This window comes from Lepus europaeus, chromosome 17 (assembly GCF_033115175.1).
Source record: "Lepus europaeus isolate LE1 chromosome 17, mLepTim1.pri, whole genome shotgun sequence".
Taxonomy (NCBI): Eukaryota; Metazoa; Chordata; class Mammalia; order Lagomorpha; family Leporidae; genus Lepus; species Lepus europaeus.
In genome coordinates, this window is record NC_084843.1 from 52,973,739 (window position 1) to 52,990,111 (window position 16,373).

Sequence of the window (16,373 nt, forward strand, 5' to 3'; positions counted from 1 at the left end):
CAAAGCAACAGTTCAGCAGCAAGTCCTATCGGCTGCACCTGCAAGATTCCCAACCTTGACACTGATTTTCTACTTTCCTCTGCAACACTGCCTCCACTCCGGGTTTCCCCACTATCACACTTGTGCCACCACCAACCTCTAAAAGATGTAAAACAGGTCAAGTTACTCCTCTACCCAAAAGTTTCTCACTGCACTAATAATGTAATAATAAAACCCAACTCCCTACCACAGCCTACAACCTCCTGGAAAACCCTCCTATGGTCTATTTAGCCGACATAATCTGGCCCTTGCCCTGCCTCTCCAACTTCTTCCCCTCCAGCATACCTGAAACACCATGTAGTCTAATCCCACAGATCTGCATCCTTTTCCCCATTAGTACCAAGTTCCTCCCTACCTGGTCAAAGTCATGGTATTTGATGCACTGTTTAACAAACTTAGAGCTGTTTCCTGACCTCGGAATGCTCTGACCACAGATTTTCCCGCAGCCAATTCCTTAATATTCAACTGCTACTCTGCTCACTCCTGACAACCTGATTCGAAGTAATGTATCACACACACATATCATACTGCCCAATTACCCTGTTTCATTGTCTCCATAAATTATCTCTGCAATCTTGCTGCTCAATTATTCATACTGTTTAACAACATGTCTTTTGTTGCTCCAACACAATACCTGAGACTGGGTAATATATAAAGAACAGATGTATTCCTTACAGTTATGGAATCTAGGGAGCCCACGAACACAGTCCCAGTACCCAGCCTTCTCGCTGCTTCCTAATGTGGCAGAGGGTATCATGTGGGAAGGCAGAAGGGGCAAGTCAACGCAGGTGTCCTTTCTTCTTACAAAGTCACTAACCCTTCAGGGGGGGCTTCCCCACCTTGATAACCTCAACTAACCCTAATGACTCCTAAGGGCCCCTTCTCTGAATACCTTCAATATATGAATTTGGGGATTAGGTTTCTGACATGAACTTTTGGGGTACAAAGTCAAATCACAGCATACCTTCCTCCCAAGCATACACACATATTTGCAGGTAAACTGCTTGTGTATTCACACCTTGTTCCTTACGGTGTCCCTAAAGCCTAGAACAATACTTGGCATCCAGTGGATACTTACTATTTATCAAGTGATGGGTTCCATCTACCCCAGCTTTTCCCAAGCCTTGTTTCTGCCATGTATTTTCCTAGTGCTTGTTCATTCTCACTTCTTCTTTCTTGTCTGTCCGCTTTTCTAAATTTCTTTTGGTCTTCACTGTGCTTACTGCCACACTGAGGAATACAGAATAAAGAGCATTTAAAGGAAGGATGTTAATACTAACAGAAACCCAGTGCTACTGTCAGCAAGGCAAGAGGCTCTTAAGCAAAAATCCCTGGGAGCTGGCATTGAGGGGCATCTGGTTAAGCCACCACTTGCAAGGCCAGCATCCCATATTTTGATTCAGCTCCCTGCTAATACACCTGAGAAAGCAGAAGATGGCTCAAGTTCTTGGGTCCCTGCTGCCACCCTGGTCATTGTGGCCATTTAGTGGGTGAACCTGTAGATGGAAGATCTCTCTGTCGGCTTTCAAATAAAAATTTTTTTTTAAATGACAAAATCCCCTGGAGTTAATCTCATCCATTAGTGAAGTTCTGTAGGGAAACATCACAAGAAATTATGGAGGTAGCCTGCGTGTGACCTAAAAAATACCACATGCCCTGTGAACCCTCAGCAGTACATAAACACTTTAATGTGCAAAAGATGCAACAGGGTTGACATGACCTGGGAATATGTACTTTGGACAAATACCCTCAGATGTTTCTGATAGACGTAGTCTTTGGAAACTTTGAACTTTTACACCAAAGGGTGAGTAGCAAGGACATCTGGGATGGTTCAACCAGGTAGATGGTTTAACCTGTAAAAAAAAAAAAATTGTTTTTAAAATCTCTACCCTGAGGCTAAGTCTCAAGACCAGTCAAATTCCATTTCAGTATTTACTCAAATTCCACTTCAGTATTTGGTCTTTAAGTACAACTTTTACCTTTTTAAAATTCTTATTATTTATTTATTTCAAAGGTAAAGTGACAGAAGGTGTGGGGGGGGGGGGCGATGGAGAGAGAGAGAGATCGTCAATCTGCTGGTTCATTCCCTAAATGACTGCAACAGCCAGGAATGAGCCAGGCTGAAGCCAGGAGCCAGGAATTCCATCCAGGGCCCCCATGTGGGCAGCAGGGTCCCAAGTCCTTGTGTCATCATCTACTGCCTTCCCAAACGCATTAGCAGGAAGATGGATAAGAAGCGGAGTGTCAGGACTCAAACCAGCACTCCAATATGGGATGCCAGAGTTGCAAGTGTAGTGTCAGCCCCAAGAATTCTTTCAAAAAGCAAATAATTACCCTCTTAATTAGAAACACCTACTATTAAGAGCGAGCGCGCTATCTACAGATTTAGCAGTGGCTCCCCAACTGGGCTAATTATCAAGAATCTCTTGGGGGCACATCAAAAATAAAAACCCTACGTTTTACTCCAAGTCTTCTGAATAAGATTCTGCGGGGTGTGACCCCCAAATTTTTATTTTTCTAAGCTCCCCAGGGGCTTCTCATAAATAACTAAGATTCACAGAACTGTTAACACCAGGATTTTACAGACGAATACAGTGATGACCTGAAAGGCTAGCACCTGCCTAAAGACACGCAGCTTGTTAAGTGGCACGGTAGCCTGGAAAAATAACTCCCCATTTGGTGCTTTTTATACCAATTCTTGGTAAATCTGGAACTATGTCTGCTTTGGTACTTACACCTGATTACTTACTAGCCCCTCTCCTCCTGTAACTTCTTCCTTCATCTGAAAACTGGCAATAATAGTAACAGTGCCTGCCTCTTAAGAGCTGCTGTGAGGATTAAATAGTACAACATTCATTACATAATGCACTTAACACAGTGCCTGGCATATTGTGAGTACTCATTAGGTTACATAACCCACTAAAAAAGCATGCCTATCTCAACTGGATTTACTGAGCCGCTCCAAATACAATATGTGCAAGAAACCCATGTTTAGCTTTGAAAGTCCAAAAAGACTTCAAACTCAGGTTAAGTTTAAAGTTATGGTATCTGCTGTCCTGTTTTTCCAGGCATCATCTACTTCTGCCAAAAGTCAGCACACTTCTCAGAGAACAATACCTCTGGGTTGTGAACTAACTTCAACAGCCGCACGCCATTGTTTCTGCTAGGACGCCTCACAATCATCTAGTCAACCGACCTCTAGCGAAAACCAGAATCTGCACTTACAAAACAAACTCCCTTCCCTGAAGCAGGTGCTTCTCAGGCAAAGGAAAGTTTGCTAACAATTGGAATACAAAAATCTGTGACAGCAGCAAATGGCCTCACAAGTCCTCCCAGCAAAAAAAAAAAAAAAAAAAAAAAGTGTGCTCTGTAACCAAAAAAAGCAGCGTCACCAGGCGCTGATGCAAACAACAGCTGGGCCCAGCTGTGCTGAGTAACCGGCGGTCACCAGGGACCAACTCGACCCCCTCACCTCCTATGAAACTTAGAAAATTACGACAGCCCCGCCCTACAACCTCACTGGCAGACACCGCTGCCCAGGCGGCTACAAGGAGCTAAGGCTGACGCCACAGCTTCCTTCCCAGGGACAAGGCCAAGGACAGGCGACCTTGGAGGGCTGAGGAGCCCCGGGCGGCGCCAGAAGGTTAACGACCCTCTTGCCCTGTTTCTTGCAATAGCCAAGCGCCTCCGCTACTTCTCCGGACAGCTGCCGGAAGTGCGTTTCCCGCGGCCTGCTGGGGATGCTGGGAGTTGTAGTCAAGGGGCTACTTCACGTGCCCTCAATTTACCTTTTTCCAAACAAGAAGACACTTTGTGACCGTGGAAAAGGTTGTTTTGTGCCCACAGGCCGAATATCTCTCCCCTTTTCCAGTCGACTCCGCGAACTCTCTCGAAACTCAGGAGGAAGACCGGACTACAAGTCCCGGTAGGCTCTGCGGAGCCCCAAGCGCGCCCGGCCACTGTCGTAGGTGCGGGCCGCATGAATGGAGCACGGGGCGTAAGGCAAAGCCTGGCACCGTCCGCGCGGCGGGTACCTGCTCCCGGAGCGTGAGTGCGGGGAGTGGGCCGTGCGCGTGCGCGCTCGGAGCGGGCGCCAGGCGAGCGCGCCAGGCCGTTGCGGGCGAGAGGCTGCTGAGAGTAGCGGCGGCGGCGGCGCTGGCGGAGCCGCGCGCCCGGCGGGCCGGTACTTGCGGGGCCTCCCGCCTCGCTCAGGGCTGCCGGCAGCCGTGGCGGCCGCCGGGGACCGCAAGGGGCGGAGGAAAGGAGGAGGCCGACCGCGGCACGCGGAGGAACAGCCGAGCATGCCCCGAGACAACATGGCCTCCCTGATCCAGCGGATCGCCCGCCAGGCGTGCCTCACCTTCCGGGGCAGCGGGGGCGGCCGCAGCGCTTCCGAGCGCGGCGCTGCGTCGGGCCCCGAGGCGCCGATGCCGCCGGGCTTCCCGGAGAACCTGAGCAAGCTGAAGAGCCTGTTGACCGAGGTCCGCGCCGAGGACCTGAACATCGCCCCGCGCAAGGCCACGTTGCAGCCGCTGCCGCCCAGCCTGCCGCCCGTCACCTACATGCACATCTACGAGACGGACGGCTTCAGCCTGGGCGTGTTCCTGCTCAAGAGCGGCACGTCCATCCCGCTGCACGACCACCCGGGCATGCACGGCATGCTCAAGGTGCTCTACGGCAAGGTGCGCATCAGCTGCATGGACAAGCTGGAGGCGAGCGGCGGGCAGCGGCCGCGGGCCCTGCCGCCCGAGCAGCAGTTCGAGCCGCCGCTGCAGGCCCGGGAGCGGGATGCCGTGCGGCCGGGCGTGCTCCGCTCGCGGGCCGAGTACACCGAGGCCAGCGGCCCCTGCCTGCTCACGCCGCACCGGGACAACCTGCACCAGATCGACGCTGTGGACGGGCCCGCCGCCTTCCTGGACATCCTAGCTCCGCCCTACGACCCGGACGACGGCCGGGACTGCCACTATTACCGGGTGCTGGAGCCCGTCAGGCCCAAGGAGGCCCCTGGCTCGGCCTGCGACCTGCCCCGAGAGGTGTGGCTCCTGGAGACCCCGCAGGCCGATGACTTCTGGTGCGAGGGAGAGCCCTATCCAGGTCCCAAGGTCTTCCCTTGAAGCCGCTGGCGCCCAGGAGCGGTGGGCCCAAAATGTCCTTTTCCCAGATTGCAGACTGGCCGCCGCGACCCACCACAAGGGCTCTCTCGGTCCCCCACCCCCACCCCCCAGGCTGGGCGTTGGATCTACTGGAATGAGCTGAAGCCACTTCCGTGGAAGCACTAGCGACCGGACAGCAGCCACCGGGCACGGTTACTGGGGGGGCGGCGTGGGCGCGAGGCTAGGTTGTTTCCTGGGACTGCCACTGCCACCAGGGCTTGGGCTTGGGGGAGGAGGGAGGGACTCTCTGAAGCGCTTCCATCCTAAAGCCATAATGCAATGTTCGCCTCCTGTGCCCCATCTATACGAGACACACTAAATGGTCTTCTCCTTTCTCCCCTCCCCCCACCTGCCCCAGTAAATAGGGTTTGTTTTTCACTCCTGACATACTCCTTAGGGTTCTGACTTCACTGTGCATGACCCAGTGGTTGGAATTGCTCTGAGTTCAGGTCATTGGTTAAAAGCTCGGTTTGAAGACAGGAGCTGCTTTGAAAGTGAGCTATCTTTCCCAATTAATTACTCGTGAAATGGATATTTTTTTTCCAGGGTTTGGGGATCATCCTTAATACATAACTATGCATGCAGAGGACAAGATTTCTTTGCTCCCCTTGCCTGCAAGCCACAGCCAGTTCACTCAGGCAGCATCCACTAAAAGATTCAGCACTTGCATCCCTGGGTGACAGACGGCCACTTGGAACCTCTCTTCCCCCGGAGTCCCTAGATCTGTGAGCTGAGCAGATTTGTTGCAGATTCACTTTTCATGCAAAGACTATAGTATCCTCAAGTGACTTTTTTGTTTCAGTTAAAGAAGTGATAGGGTAATTCTGTGTTTTCTAACCTGAAGATTCGGGGGGCTGGATCTGTTATGCTTCCACTGACTGAATGTAAAACACCCCTAGCCAGCTGTTGAATTCCATTTACTTTCGATATCTTCCTGTAAAAAAATAATTACTAGGTTTATGACTGTTTTACATTGCTCTCGGGGATGCTGATGTTCTGGGGAGCTGAGGGATCAAGCTGTGCTGCTGGCATTGTTAGCTCAACCCTCTGCCTCAACAGGGGAGAGCAATGGCTTGCTTCAGCTAATGTGGTTTTTGGTAGCATGAGAGAAGGCACAGAAAATCAAGGCTGAAGAACTGAGAGCTAACTATACCACCAGCCATTCTAGGGCACCAGAACTTGGGATTAAACACTTCCCACTCCCACCTCTGGAAATGAACAGTCGTGCTGTGCTCTCTGTGACTCGTGTTTTGTCCTTTAATTGACTGAGCAGCTTTACTTGGTTTACAGATAATACTGACACCCTGTATTGCAGGCCATGGAGCACTGTTTCCCCCTTTTTACTATTTATAGGATTCCTTTTTTCACAAAACTTTTAATAAAAACAAACTGTAGAAATAAACACATTCAAGTCTGCCCATCTGTTGTGTAAGCCCTCTTGATTGACTTGCCCAGGTGGCAATGGAGTGCCACTATGATAAAAGGAGATTGGCTATTGCTGGTGAAGTGTTTGCTCTCCCAGCAGGGATACAGTTTGTGCCTTTGCCTCTTTGTGCACACCGGGTGACAGAGACCCAGAGGGAAGGAGTATTTTGTTCCCAGTTTTTAAAACAGTAAGAAACAAATTCTTGATTTTTTTGTTGTTGTAAAACACAACATACCACTATGCTGTAAGACCTAACACAGGCATACTACCAAGCATTTCCTCCAGGGTTGCTAAGATTGTGTGGTTTTAAATGCCTTGGAGGCAATTTGAAGCAGCTCTTTATGCCACTCAGTTTGATATGCAAATGATGGTTTTCTTAGAAAATTTCACAAAATAAGATGTGTTTATTTCTTTCATAACACAGTAAGAAATGTGTGTGGTTACCAATGGCATACTCACCTTTGAATTACATTGTAGGAAAAAGTTGGTTGACTTGCAAAGATTGCTGGTAGTGATGTATATATTATAATATAACCTGAGATATTTGAAAGTGGCCGGTAAACACTCATCCTGGGGATAGGACAGCAGGGAAGAATAAAGAGAACAATTATGAAAGACTTCATGTTGAAAATGTTTATGGAGTTCTCAATTACAAGCAATTTGGAAGAAAAAACTAAGGTGCTTTTCAAGAGAGTAACTGAAATTGCTTGAGGCCAAAACAGCAATATATCTAGTTCGATTAGAACAGGGAAATGTTTGATTCATAAATTCTGAGTAAATTAATGGTGAAAACAGAATGTAACTTGTTCTAGAGAGCCGCTAAGGCAAGAATATGCTCATTGCAAAGACAAAATGCACAGAACACCTTGCACCTCTATGCATAAACTTAGTCATGACTGACTTCATGTGCTGCTATTGTATTTCCATATTGTCTTGCAATATAGATTCTATTTTAGCAAGTACTGTGGAATAAAAGACCTCCCCTAGGAAAGACTAAATGAGCACAATGATATTAATCACTTAACTCTTCTGTTGAATAATAAATGCAATAATTGCTTCTCATGATGAGAAATTGTATAAATACTTCTGAAGCTTTTAAATTTTCTAGGTATATCAATGCAGAATTGTATAGCTACCTACTACTTGTATGAGATTGATTTTTACTAAATCTGATCTGAATGGATTGCGTTTACACCAACTGCTGTTTATTAATGAAAATGGTAGCCTGATTTTTCAGTACTATGTGTTTTTTCCATTGGAGTAGGTACTTATCTATTCCAAATTATTCCGATTCCTGTACTTAAACATTACTGCCCAACGAAGAAGCAGTGTATTTGACATGGGGCTCTGCCAGTTACTGTTCAACTCCAACCCGAGGGCAGTGCTACTCCTGTAACTGTGCAGGTCTAAATTTTACATACAGAAACTGACCACTGATTGCTTCCATTGATATGAGGTATCTGCTGTCAAAGAAGGAAATCATTTGTTAAGCCCTTATAAATCTGAGTATTCAGATTCGGGAATGTTAAAATCAGTGTAACACTATTGGAAAATAAAGGCATGCTTAAAGTTGTTTAGAGATAAATCTTATTATTGCAAAATGGAAAAGTTAAGTACTACCTGTTATGATCTCTATATTTTGGTTACTGTTAAATGTTCACAGTCTATACTGTAAGATTATGCCATACTAAAGAGTAAACCTGCAAGATTTCTAAGTTCCACATAGTCACGGAAACAAAGTTAGTAGTTTATTTTCTTGAGAGTGAGCTTTGGAACAGTGTGACTGAAAACACTTCTAAAATACTTAATGTCTGATTATACTCTTCTGTTGTAACTGAAAAAAATTGTATTTAACTTAAAGGAAATAAGCTAATACAAGAAAACAAAAATGCTTTGTTCCTAGAAGAAAAGAATCTTGGGATTTAAATCTTTTCTTTCCTTGTTGGTTTTTCCTTTTCCCATGGTATTTCTTAATTGTGGTTTAGGCTGGCAGCATTTTAATGTTGATACTAATTCCCACAAAAAAAAATTTTTATTGAGCTGTTAAATTGTCAGTGAAGCTATTTGTAATATATACAAAACAATTTGCCATAATCTCATTATCATTTAGGATATTGAAATGAAATAACCTGGTTTATGAACTCTTGAAAACCTTACTTAGGTTTAATTGACCTGTTTTAATATGAATTGAACCATCCCCAAAGCATTATGAATCTTAAGGAATTATTCTCTAGAAGTTATATTTTAATAAAAACCACAGTACCAATGAAACATCAATAACATCCTGAAAAGCAGACATCAGGGAGCAAAAGGAGCACACTTAACTTCCTACGACTTTTTCTTGAATAAAGTAAGAAATGAGAGGCCTATAAGAGGTGTCCTGAATGTTTTAAATAGAAAGCAAAATCTGATTAACAATATTGGCCTAAACTGTTGAAATTCAGGAGTAGAAGCCATGTGGTTGGCTCTGCGAAAACAATGAGGTGAGGTGTTTCTGATGGTGTACTGCTTACCTCACCAAGCCCACATTAAGGTGAAAGTGATTACGTAACCAATTTGGCTGTCATCAAAATGTCTTCTGTCTTAAATGACATTTATAAAGCGGTGGTTTAGGTTATCATGATTGAGATGCTCTAAAAATTCTCTGAGTACATGTATCTTCTAAAACTTGGGTATACTGTATTTTTATAATGAGATCTTAGTGTGAGGGATGTGTTCTGTTAAAAACATAAAATGATTAAAATGTGGCATTGTTGTGTACTTACCAGAATTGTACAGGCAAGGAGGAGAACATGCTGACAAAGCTGGGGAAAATGAATCTAATGGAAAAACAGCAGTCAGTAGAAAACTGACAGTGAAGTTTTGAAATCTCTGTTAGTCATAGAAAGAGGTATTCAACATCCTTGAACCAGGGATAGAGGAGATACAGAAGAAAAGGGCTAATTCCTCCACAAGTTGGGTTTCCAATTCTGCTGGTAGGGGCAAGGGTGACTTCCAGGAATAGCCGTGACCATCAGCTCTTCCGAAATACCAGTCACCAACTAGCCAGGTCTGAGGGAGCCATCACAGCAGCGAAGGACAGAGAGAAAGGGATTTTCAGGTGCAGCTCAACTGTGGGTGCTCCAGCATGCCTATGTCTGTGTAAGGAACCAGGAGCCCTGGATGACTTTAAATGACATTTAGACCCAGATTGTAAACACGACTTCACAAAGACATGATCTGTTTGCTGGATAAATTGAGTATTTTTGGTGGAATTTATATTTTAAACTCATTACAGAAGTCTTTCAGTAAATGAACCCCACCGTGTATTCTTTTGCCAGTGATTATCCGATCTGGTACCATAGGACCCTATTTACCTATCTAACTTGGATTTTCTTTCATATTTTCTTAAGGCTGGTGTGGTCCTATCTTAACCAATGAGCTTGAGAGTCACTTCTAAACTCAACAAACCAGATGAAGGATTCTTCCGAATAAGGGGAACCAGTTGGGAAGGGAAGGTTGGAAAGAAATGAGTCCTGGGGTAATTCCTTTGGCAACCCATCGATGCTGTCATCAGCAGTGTCTGAGAGCATTTTTGATCTGAAGAGATGATAGCACTTTGCAAAAAAAGTTTTTCTGCGGTCATGAGACTAATCCTGGAACCTGAAAGTCATTTCCAGCTTGACCACGCCACCACACTTTCCACAAAGCCACATCTCGTCTGAGTTGCAGGCCCTGGTCAGGGATCTGAAAGCAGTTACAAATGTGTAGTCTCCGAGTGGGCACTTGTTTGTAAGTATTTATTTTCCGGAGCCCACTCAGGAGCGTAGAGTAGTTATAGGCTGTTATAGAGGACGGAACAATGAGTCAAACAACGCCTCCCCACTTTAACACTAATGCACAGGGGGGAAATCCCCGAAACACTAGTGTTTGATTATGAATGGAGATTGCTTTGGAGTGAAAGGGTTGGTGTCCACAAGCCAGCAAAGAAAATTTGGAGATCCTGGTTCAGTCAAAGCACCTTAACCCCCTGTGGTTAATGCTTTGTTATTTTTTTTAAGCAGTTCCACAGGTGTGACTTTAACTCCCACCTAGCACCTATTGCATCAATGATTTCTGCAGCAAAAATATTGTTGAAAACTATTTATTTACATTATAGTCATAAACCATCCATTATCTGAACTTCAGTTAGTGGTTCTGTGTTAGAATAGATCATTTATTTTGTTCCACAACTATTAAGAGCTAATAACCAAACAAAGCAGCTCCAGTAACATTATATACATTCTTATCTGAAATTTGACTACAAAGGTAACACTTTTAAGTCACAAAACAAAGCATACAAAAATATACTTTCTAAAAAAAATTACAAATATTAATAGGCAGAAATATACAGCCATACTAAACCCAGGGAGTGATTTTTTTTTTCCATAGTAAGGCAACCCATTTACATGCAGACACTGTAACATTGTCTACATCACACAAGGCACCAAGGACACTTCCAACACAATTGCATGCATCGTAGTTTAAGAGAATATATGTACATCCCCCTTTAAATAAGTTAACCTCTGACTCATTTCAAGAGATCATAAATGCTTTACAATTTTTTCCCAAAGGTTCAGAACTTGGAGAACAGTGCACATCAAAAATACACAAAATCTAGTGGATATACACTGAAAAAATAGTCTGTACGTTTCTCAACTCAAAAAGGAGCAGATATTGCTATGTCCCTCCCATCACATTGCACTTCTGTTCTCTGAGTTTATAATACATATTGCTTCAGGGTTGAGACGACTAGGTAAGCTTTGACTCTGTTCTTGGACCACAGAAATGTGGCATAAAGGCCATGCTTCACTCACTGTACAGCGTCCCCCAAGTCAGTCCCGAGCCATAAAGTGCACATCAGCTTTGCTTGTCTTTGCCATCCCCGCTTGACGGGATCAGCATCTCCCAACATATTGTAGAGAAAGTCTCACATCAGCTCTGACAGCCTGGGTCAAAAACCAGTAATGGGTCAAAAGCAGGGGAAGCTGAGAAGCAAAACCTGGTCAAGCAATCTCCTACAGCAGAGCCGGACCTCAGCCCTCTAGGCCGGCACCCCCACACCCAGCCTCCCCACCGCCTCCAGCTGACGGTCAACTGCTCAGGAGGGACCTGCTTCTAAGTGGAGAAGGGACGGTGCTGGGCGCCACCAAGGCCATCTGCCCAAGGAGGGGAGGAAGGGCAGGTGAGCGGGGTAGTGTTTGTCATGGGGCTCGGGTGGAGTCAGGGGCTCGGGTTTGAAGTAGCAGGTGTCAGCCTGAGTCTCATCTCAAGGTGTCCGGGTCCTAGAGGAGCAAGGGGCCAGGGGCCCTCCGCCGATAGTGCTGCTGTTGCTGCCGCACAGGGCAGCCCCGGCCTGCGTGCCCCCGGCGCAGGGGGCCGCGGAAGGGGCCGGCACCGAGGACGAGGGCGCACTGCTTTTCCGCTCCTTCTGTCTCAGGTGGATCTTGGTGTGGCGCTTCCTCTCGTCACTCCGGGCAAACTTGCGGCCGCAGTAGTCACAGGCGAAGGGCTTCTCGCCAGTGTGCGTGCGGATGTGAGTGGTGAGGTGGTCACTGCGGCTGAAGTTGCGCATGCAAATCCGGCACTGGAAGGGCTTGTGGCCCGTGTGGATGCGGATGTGCCGCGTGAGCTCGTCGGAGCGTGAGAATCGCCGGTCGCAGCCTTCTGCCGGGCACGGGTACGGCCTCTCGTGCACTGGGGTCTTGCTAGGTCTGTTGGGGTACTTGCGAGGCCTCAGAATGGGCCGCAGCGGCAGGTGGTGAGGGTTATAGGCGGCCGCAGCGGCGGCTGCTGCCGAGCCGCTGCCTGGCAGCCGGGGTCCTTCGTTGCCTCCACCGGCCCCTGGTCCTGTGACCCCGGCACTGGGGCCCCCCAGGGTAAAGTTACGAATGGTAGAGAGTGGAGTGAGTGGAGGGGGGACTCTCAGGGAGTCCAGGGGGCAGGGAAAGGGCTTCCGGTCTGGGCCAGCGGTGCCATGGAGGTCCCTCTGGCACTGAGGCGGGAAAAATCCAGGATAGTCTGGGATCATAGGGAAGAGACTGGGGTCCGTGGCCGGCTTGGGGGACGGGTAAGAAGGAGGCGGTGGGTAGGCCAGAGAGGAGGAGGTGGAGGTGGTGGCTGCCGACAGGAATGCAGAGGGGTCCTGGTACAGGTCTCCTGCACAGCCAGAGTACGGTGGCGGCGGCGGCGGTGGCGGCGAGTAGAGGTGGTCCAGGTCAGGCTGTGTCTGCGACATGGTGCACACACCCAGGGGTCCTGTGGCCAGTGGGTTGGGGGAGGCAGAGGTGACGCTGGACGAAGCTGTGGTCGAAGCTGGGGAAGTGACCCCTTGCAGAATGCCTGCGCTCACTATATTGATGATGCCTTCTGGGTAGCAGCTGGCACCAGGGTATTGGGGGTCAATGGAGAACTTGCCCATGTAAGTAAAGGTCTGGTTTCTGGGCGCGGAGACCGGAGCAAAGCTGCTGGGATACGGGAGATCCAAAGACCTCTTCTCTCCTGTCATGTCAATGTTGATCATGCCATCTGGGAAGGGAAAAGGCAGAGTGGAGGTGGAGAATGAGTGTGCAGCCAAGACTCCCTTCTCACCCGCTCTCGCTTGGTCCCTTCCCTAGGCTCAGGACCTCACCTCTGCAGTGAGGGAGCAAAGCCCAACAGGTAGGGGATGTGGAGACCTAGCGATGGTAAGAGGCTAGCCCAGAATCCCACTATGGCGACCAGGGACAGTCTAAGACTCACCAACTACCTCCAGGAAAGCGGGATGAGCTCCGCTGAGCCCCTCCAAACAGCCATCTGTGGCTCTAATCCTCAGTAACAACACCCAATAATAGCAACAACAATATTAAAAACTCCCCATCTGCCTGGGACTTCTCTCTCTCTCCTCTACCGGGGGGACTCATGACTAGTATGCAGGTGGGGGTGGGGTGGCAGGACAGATATCCCCCACAAGTGCCAGCCACAGAGTGGAGCCCAAGAAGGGGGTCGGTGATTTCCTGGCTGTCCCCCACCCCCATTCCTGGTGCCTTCTCTCCCTTCCTCTCCCGCTGCGCTCCAGCGGAAGGCTGCCAGAGAGGATGCGGGAGCTGCGGAGGGAAGGAGTTTGTAGGTTTGCCTTCCCTCCCAACCTTCTCAGCTTTACCCGACACCTGCGCGTCCCCGCCCGGGCCCAAGGCCAGTGGCCCTGCTTCGAGGAAGGCGCGGGGGCCGCGGGAGACGACTTCCCACGGCGGCATCGCCAAGGAAACCAGCGGCACGGGTGCCCCCGCGGGCCTCCCTCTGCAGTCCGGGGGCTGCTTCCCGTGGCTGCTCGTCCTCCTCCAACACCTCCAGCCTCCTTTACTGGCCGCCCCCCCCCTCCCCCGCCTCGCTAACCCCCTCCACTTCCCGGGCGGCTCACAGGTGGGGGCGCGCCTCTAAGCCGCAGGAGGAGCGCGCTCAGAGATTCTCCCCAGGTCGCCTCTGCCCAGGGCGGGAGCCACGCACGCTCTCCTCTGGCGGCGCATCTCCGCCGCTCGGCTCTCCAGACGCGCATCGCTCCCCTGGAGCCCCGAACTTTACCGTCACTTTGTCCCTACCCAGGGAGAGGAGAGGCCGAAATACAGCCGGCCGGAAGAGCCGGAAGCCCGTACGGGCGCTTCTTCTACCCCATCCCAGTGTCCGCCCCTGGGTTTGGCGCGCCGAGGCGCACACACGCGAGTTTGCTGGCGACCTGGCGCATCTGCCCGCGCGCCCAGCTCCAGCGCACTGGTCCCTGGCTCCCGCGGGCTCCTTCTGCACCCCATTTCCACTCTTCAAAGCCAGTGCAGTCCCCACCGTCCACTTCAAGCCACGACCCTCCCCTCCGAGTCCCGCACAACCACCGAACCCCACCCACCACCTCCAAGCCGCGCGGGTCCCAGTTTGCCAAGAGCACACGCTGCTTACCTCCGGCAACTCCGTTCATCTGGTCAAAGGGGCCTCCCAGCTCGGCATTGGGGAAGATGGTCACCGACGTGGCGGCGAGGTCCTCCACCGGGTAAATGCTGTCAGACAGCTGGTGCACAAAACCACTGAGAGTTACTGGGATTTTGTCTATGGCCTTGGCGGTCATCATTTGCTCCTCGCACAACCTGGAGACCCAATGCCCTCGCTACCTGGAGTGTCAGAGAAGCCGTTTTGGAGGGAGGTTGAACTGAGCCTGGGCTGGTATCTCCTTTTGCACTCCACACTTGGAAATAGCCACCCACCCAAAAAAAAAAAAAAATCCAACAGAAATCAAACTAGCAAACAAGTTGCTGCTTTAAAAAAAAAAAAAAAACGGCTATTCGCCACGGACTCCTGTGTTCCCGCCGCTGGAAAGCCAGGAGTTGCTGATGTAGTGTTATTATAACAGTCAGTGTGTCCCCTCGCCGAGCTATTAATCAATTGCTGCTCTCTCAGTTAGACGGAAAAGTGTTGCTCTAAGTATTTAAGGGCAGGGCTTCAATGCCCGTGACGTCACTGCCCATATATGGACTGAGGAACAGGGCTGGGCCAGGCGGCTTTTGCCGTCACATGGTCAATTTGCATACGGGCTCGGCTCCGCGGGCTCCGCTGGGCTCGCGACTCCCCAGCTCGCAGCCCTCTCGGGGGTCCCACGCAGGGGTCCAGGGCGCGCGGCCGGAGTCGCAGCCCCAGCCCCGGGCGCCGGGCTGGGTGGGGGAGGGGGCGCGCTGCGGAGCCCACCTTGGCCCCTGCGCAACAGGAGAGAAGGTGGAGGCTGCGGCTCAGCCTCCCAGGGCGGGGAGGAATTCCGGTTGTCCCGGACTTTCCAAAAAAGGCGAAGATCCGGTGCCGGCGGCCCCGCCTCCCCAGCCCTTGTTTGGGAGCCATTCCGGAAAATTAAACTTCGGAAAGAAACCGAGCGGAGCCGAGACACTACAGTCAAACCCCTACTCACTTTCTTGGCAGCTCAAAACCGCAAGCAAAAGGAGGCAGCGAAAAAAAAAAAAAAAGCTAGATGTATTCACGGAAGCTGACTGCTTTTTTCTGAATTACTGGGTGGAAAGAAATGGCTGGTGATAAGAGTGAATGCGGTATTGCTTTTTTGGAAAGTCTGTTCTATTTATACAGGAGCGAAAACGGAACAGGTTTGGGTTGTTTGTTTGTTTAAGTATTTTGGGCACCTTGGGGCGGGGGGGGGGTAGACCCTAGGAGGAACAGAGTTAACTGTAGGGAGCTTCGAGAGAAATCCTCAACCGGAGGCACCCCCTTCCTCTGCCTGCGCGCTGCCCGCCCCTCCCCCAGCTGCTACGCGGAGCGGGCGCCCTTCCCGGCGCGTCTGGGCGGTCGGCGGCGTGGGGGCGTCCAGATGGAGACTTGGACACTCACCCTTCCCCGCCACACACACACACGCTCCCCCCACTTCCGCTACACACACTCCCGCCCCCGCGGCCCTCTCCACACACCCACTCGCACACCTTACGCTACACACCTCCCTGTTGACAGCGCGCCCGAGTGCCAGCCTAGCCGACGCGCCACCGAGGCAGTGCGCTGCGCTAGATGCCCTGCGAAGACCCTGTCCTCACCCTCACAATGCTGTCCCAGCAGCCACACAGCCTCCCGGCCCCTGAGAGCCCCCAGCCCGTGGCGGGTGTACCCTAACCGTGAAGGAGCCCTACTCTAGAACGCACACAGAGAACACACACCGGGAGGAGTTTTCGCCCTCGCCAAGAGCCATCTCGGGGAGCCCGAGTGACAGTCCGAGGTCCGGAGTG

At 50.1% G+C, this 16,373-nt stretch overlaps 2 protein-coding genes across 3 annotated transcripts; one reads left to right on the forward strand and one right to left on the reverse strand.

Moving 5' to 3' along the window:
* The first annotated feature begins 4,233 nt into the window (after positions 1 to 4,233).
* ADO (2-aminoethanethiol dioxygenase) lies at positions 4,234 to 9,851 on the forward strand. The gene has a single exon (XM_062214412.1). It carries the CDS (start codon positions 4,341 to 4,343, stop codon positions 5,151 to 5,153), a length of 813 nt encoding a protein of 270 aa, XP_062070396.1. The 5' UTR covers positions 4,234 to 4,340; the 3' UTR covers positions 5,154 to 9,851.
* A 937-nt stretch (positions 9,852 to 10,788) lies between these two features.
* EGR2 (early growth response 2) lies at positions 10,789 to 15,038 on the reverse strand. 2 transcript variants are annotated; one of them, XM_062214239.1, is made up of 3 exons: positions 14,772 to 14,895; positions 14,563 to 14,671; positions 10,789 to 13,164 (listed from the first exon to the last, which is right to left on the reverse strand). In XM_062214239.1, exons 2-3 carry the CDS (start codon positions 14,579 to 14,581, stop codon positions 11,906 to 11,908), a joined length of 1,278 nt encoding a protein of 425 aa, XP_062070223.1. In that variant the 5' UTR covers positions 14,582 to 14,671; positions 14,772 to 14,895; the 3' UTR covers positions 10,789 to 11,905. The 2 variants fall into 2 exon arrangements, with proteins under 2 accessions (XP_062070223.1, XP_062070221.1); XM_062214237.1 differs by having other exon boundaries at positions 14,563 to 15,038.
* Positions 15,039 to 16,373: the final 1,335 nt, after the last annotated feature.

Bases quoted from the DNA above. Each gene is read 5' to 3' on its own strand.
- ADO (XM_062214412.1), top strand. From the start codon at position 4,341: ATGCCCCGAGACAACATGGCCTCCCTGATCCAGCGGATCGCCCGCCAG.
- EGR2 (XM_062214237.1), bottom strand. From the start codon at position 14,731: ATGATGACCGCCAAGGCCATAGACAAAATCCCAGTAACTCTCAGTGGT. The intron at 13,165-14,562 runs GTAAGCAGCGTG...TTCCCTTCCCAG, and splicing joins GATGAACGGAGTTGCCGGAG to ATGGCATGATCAACATTGAC.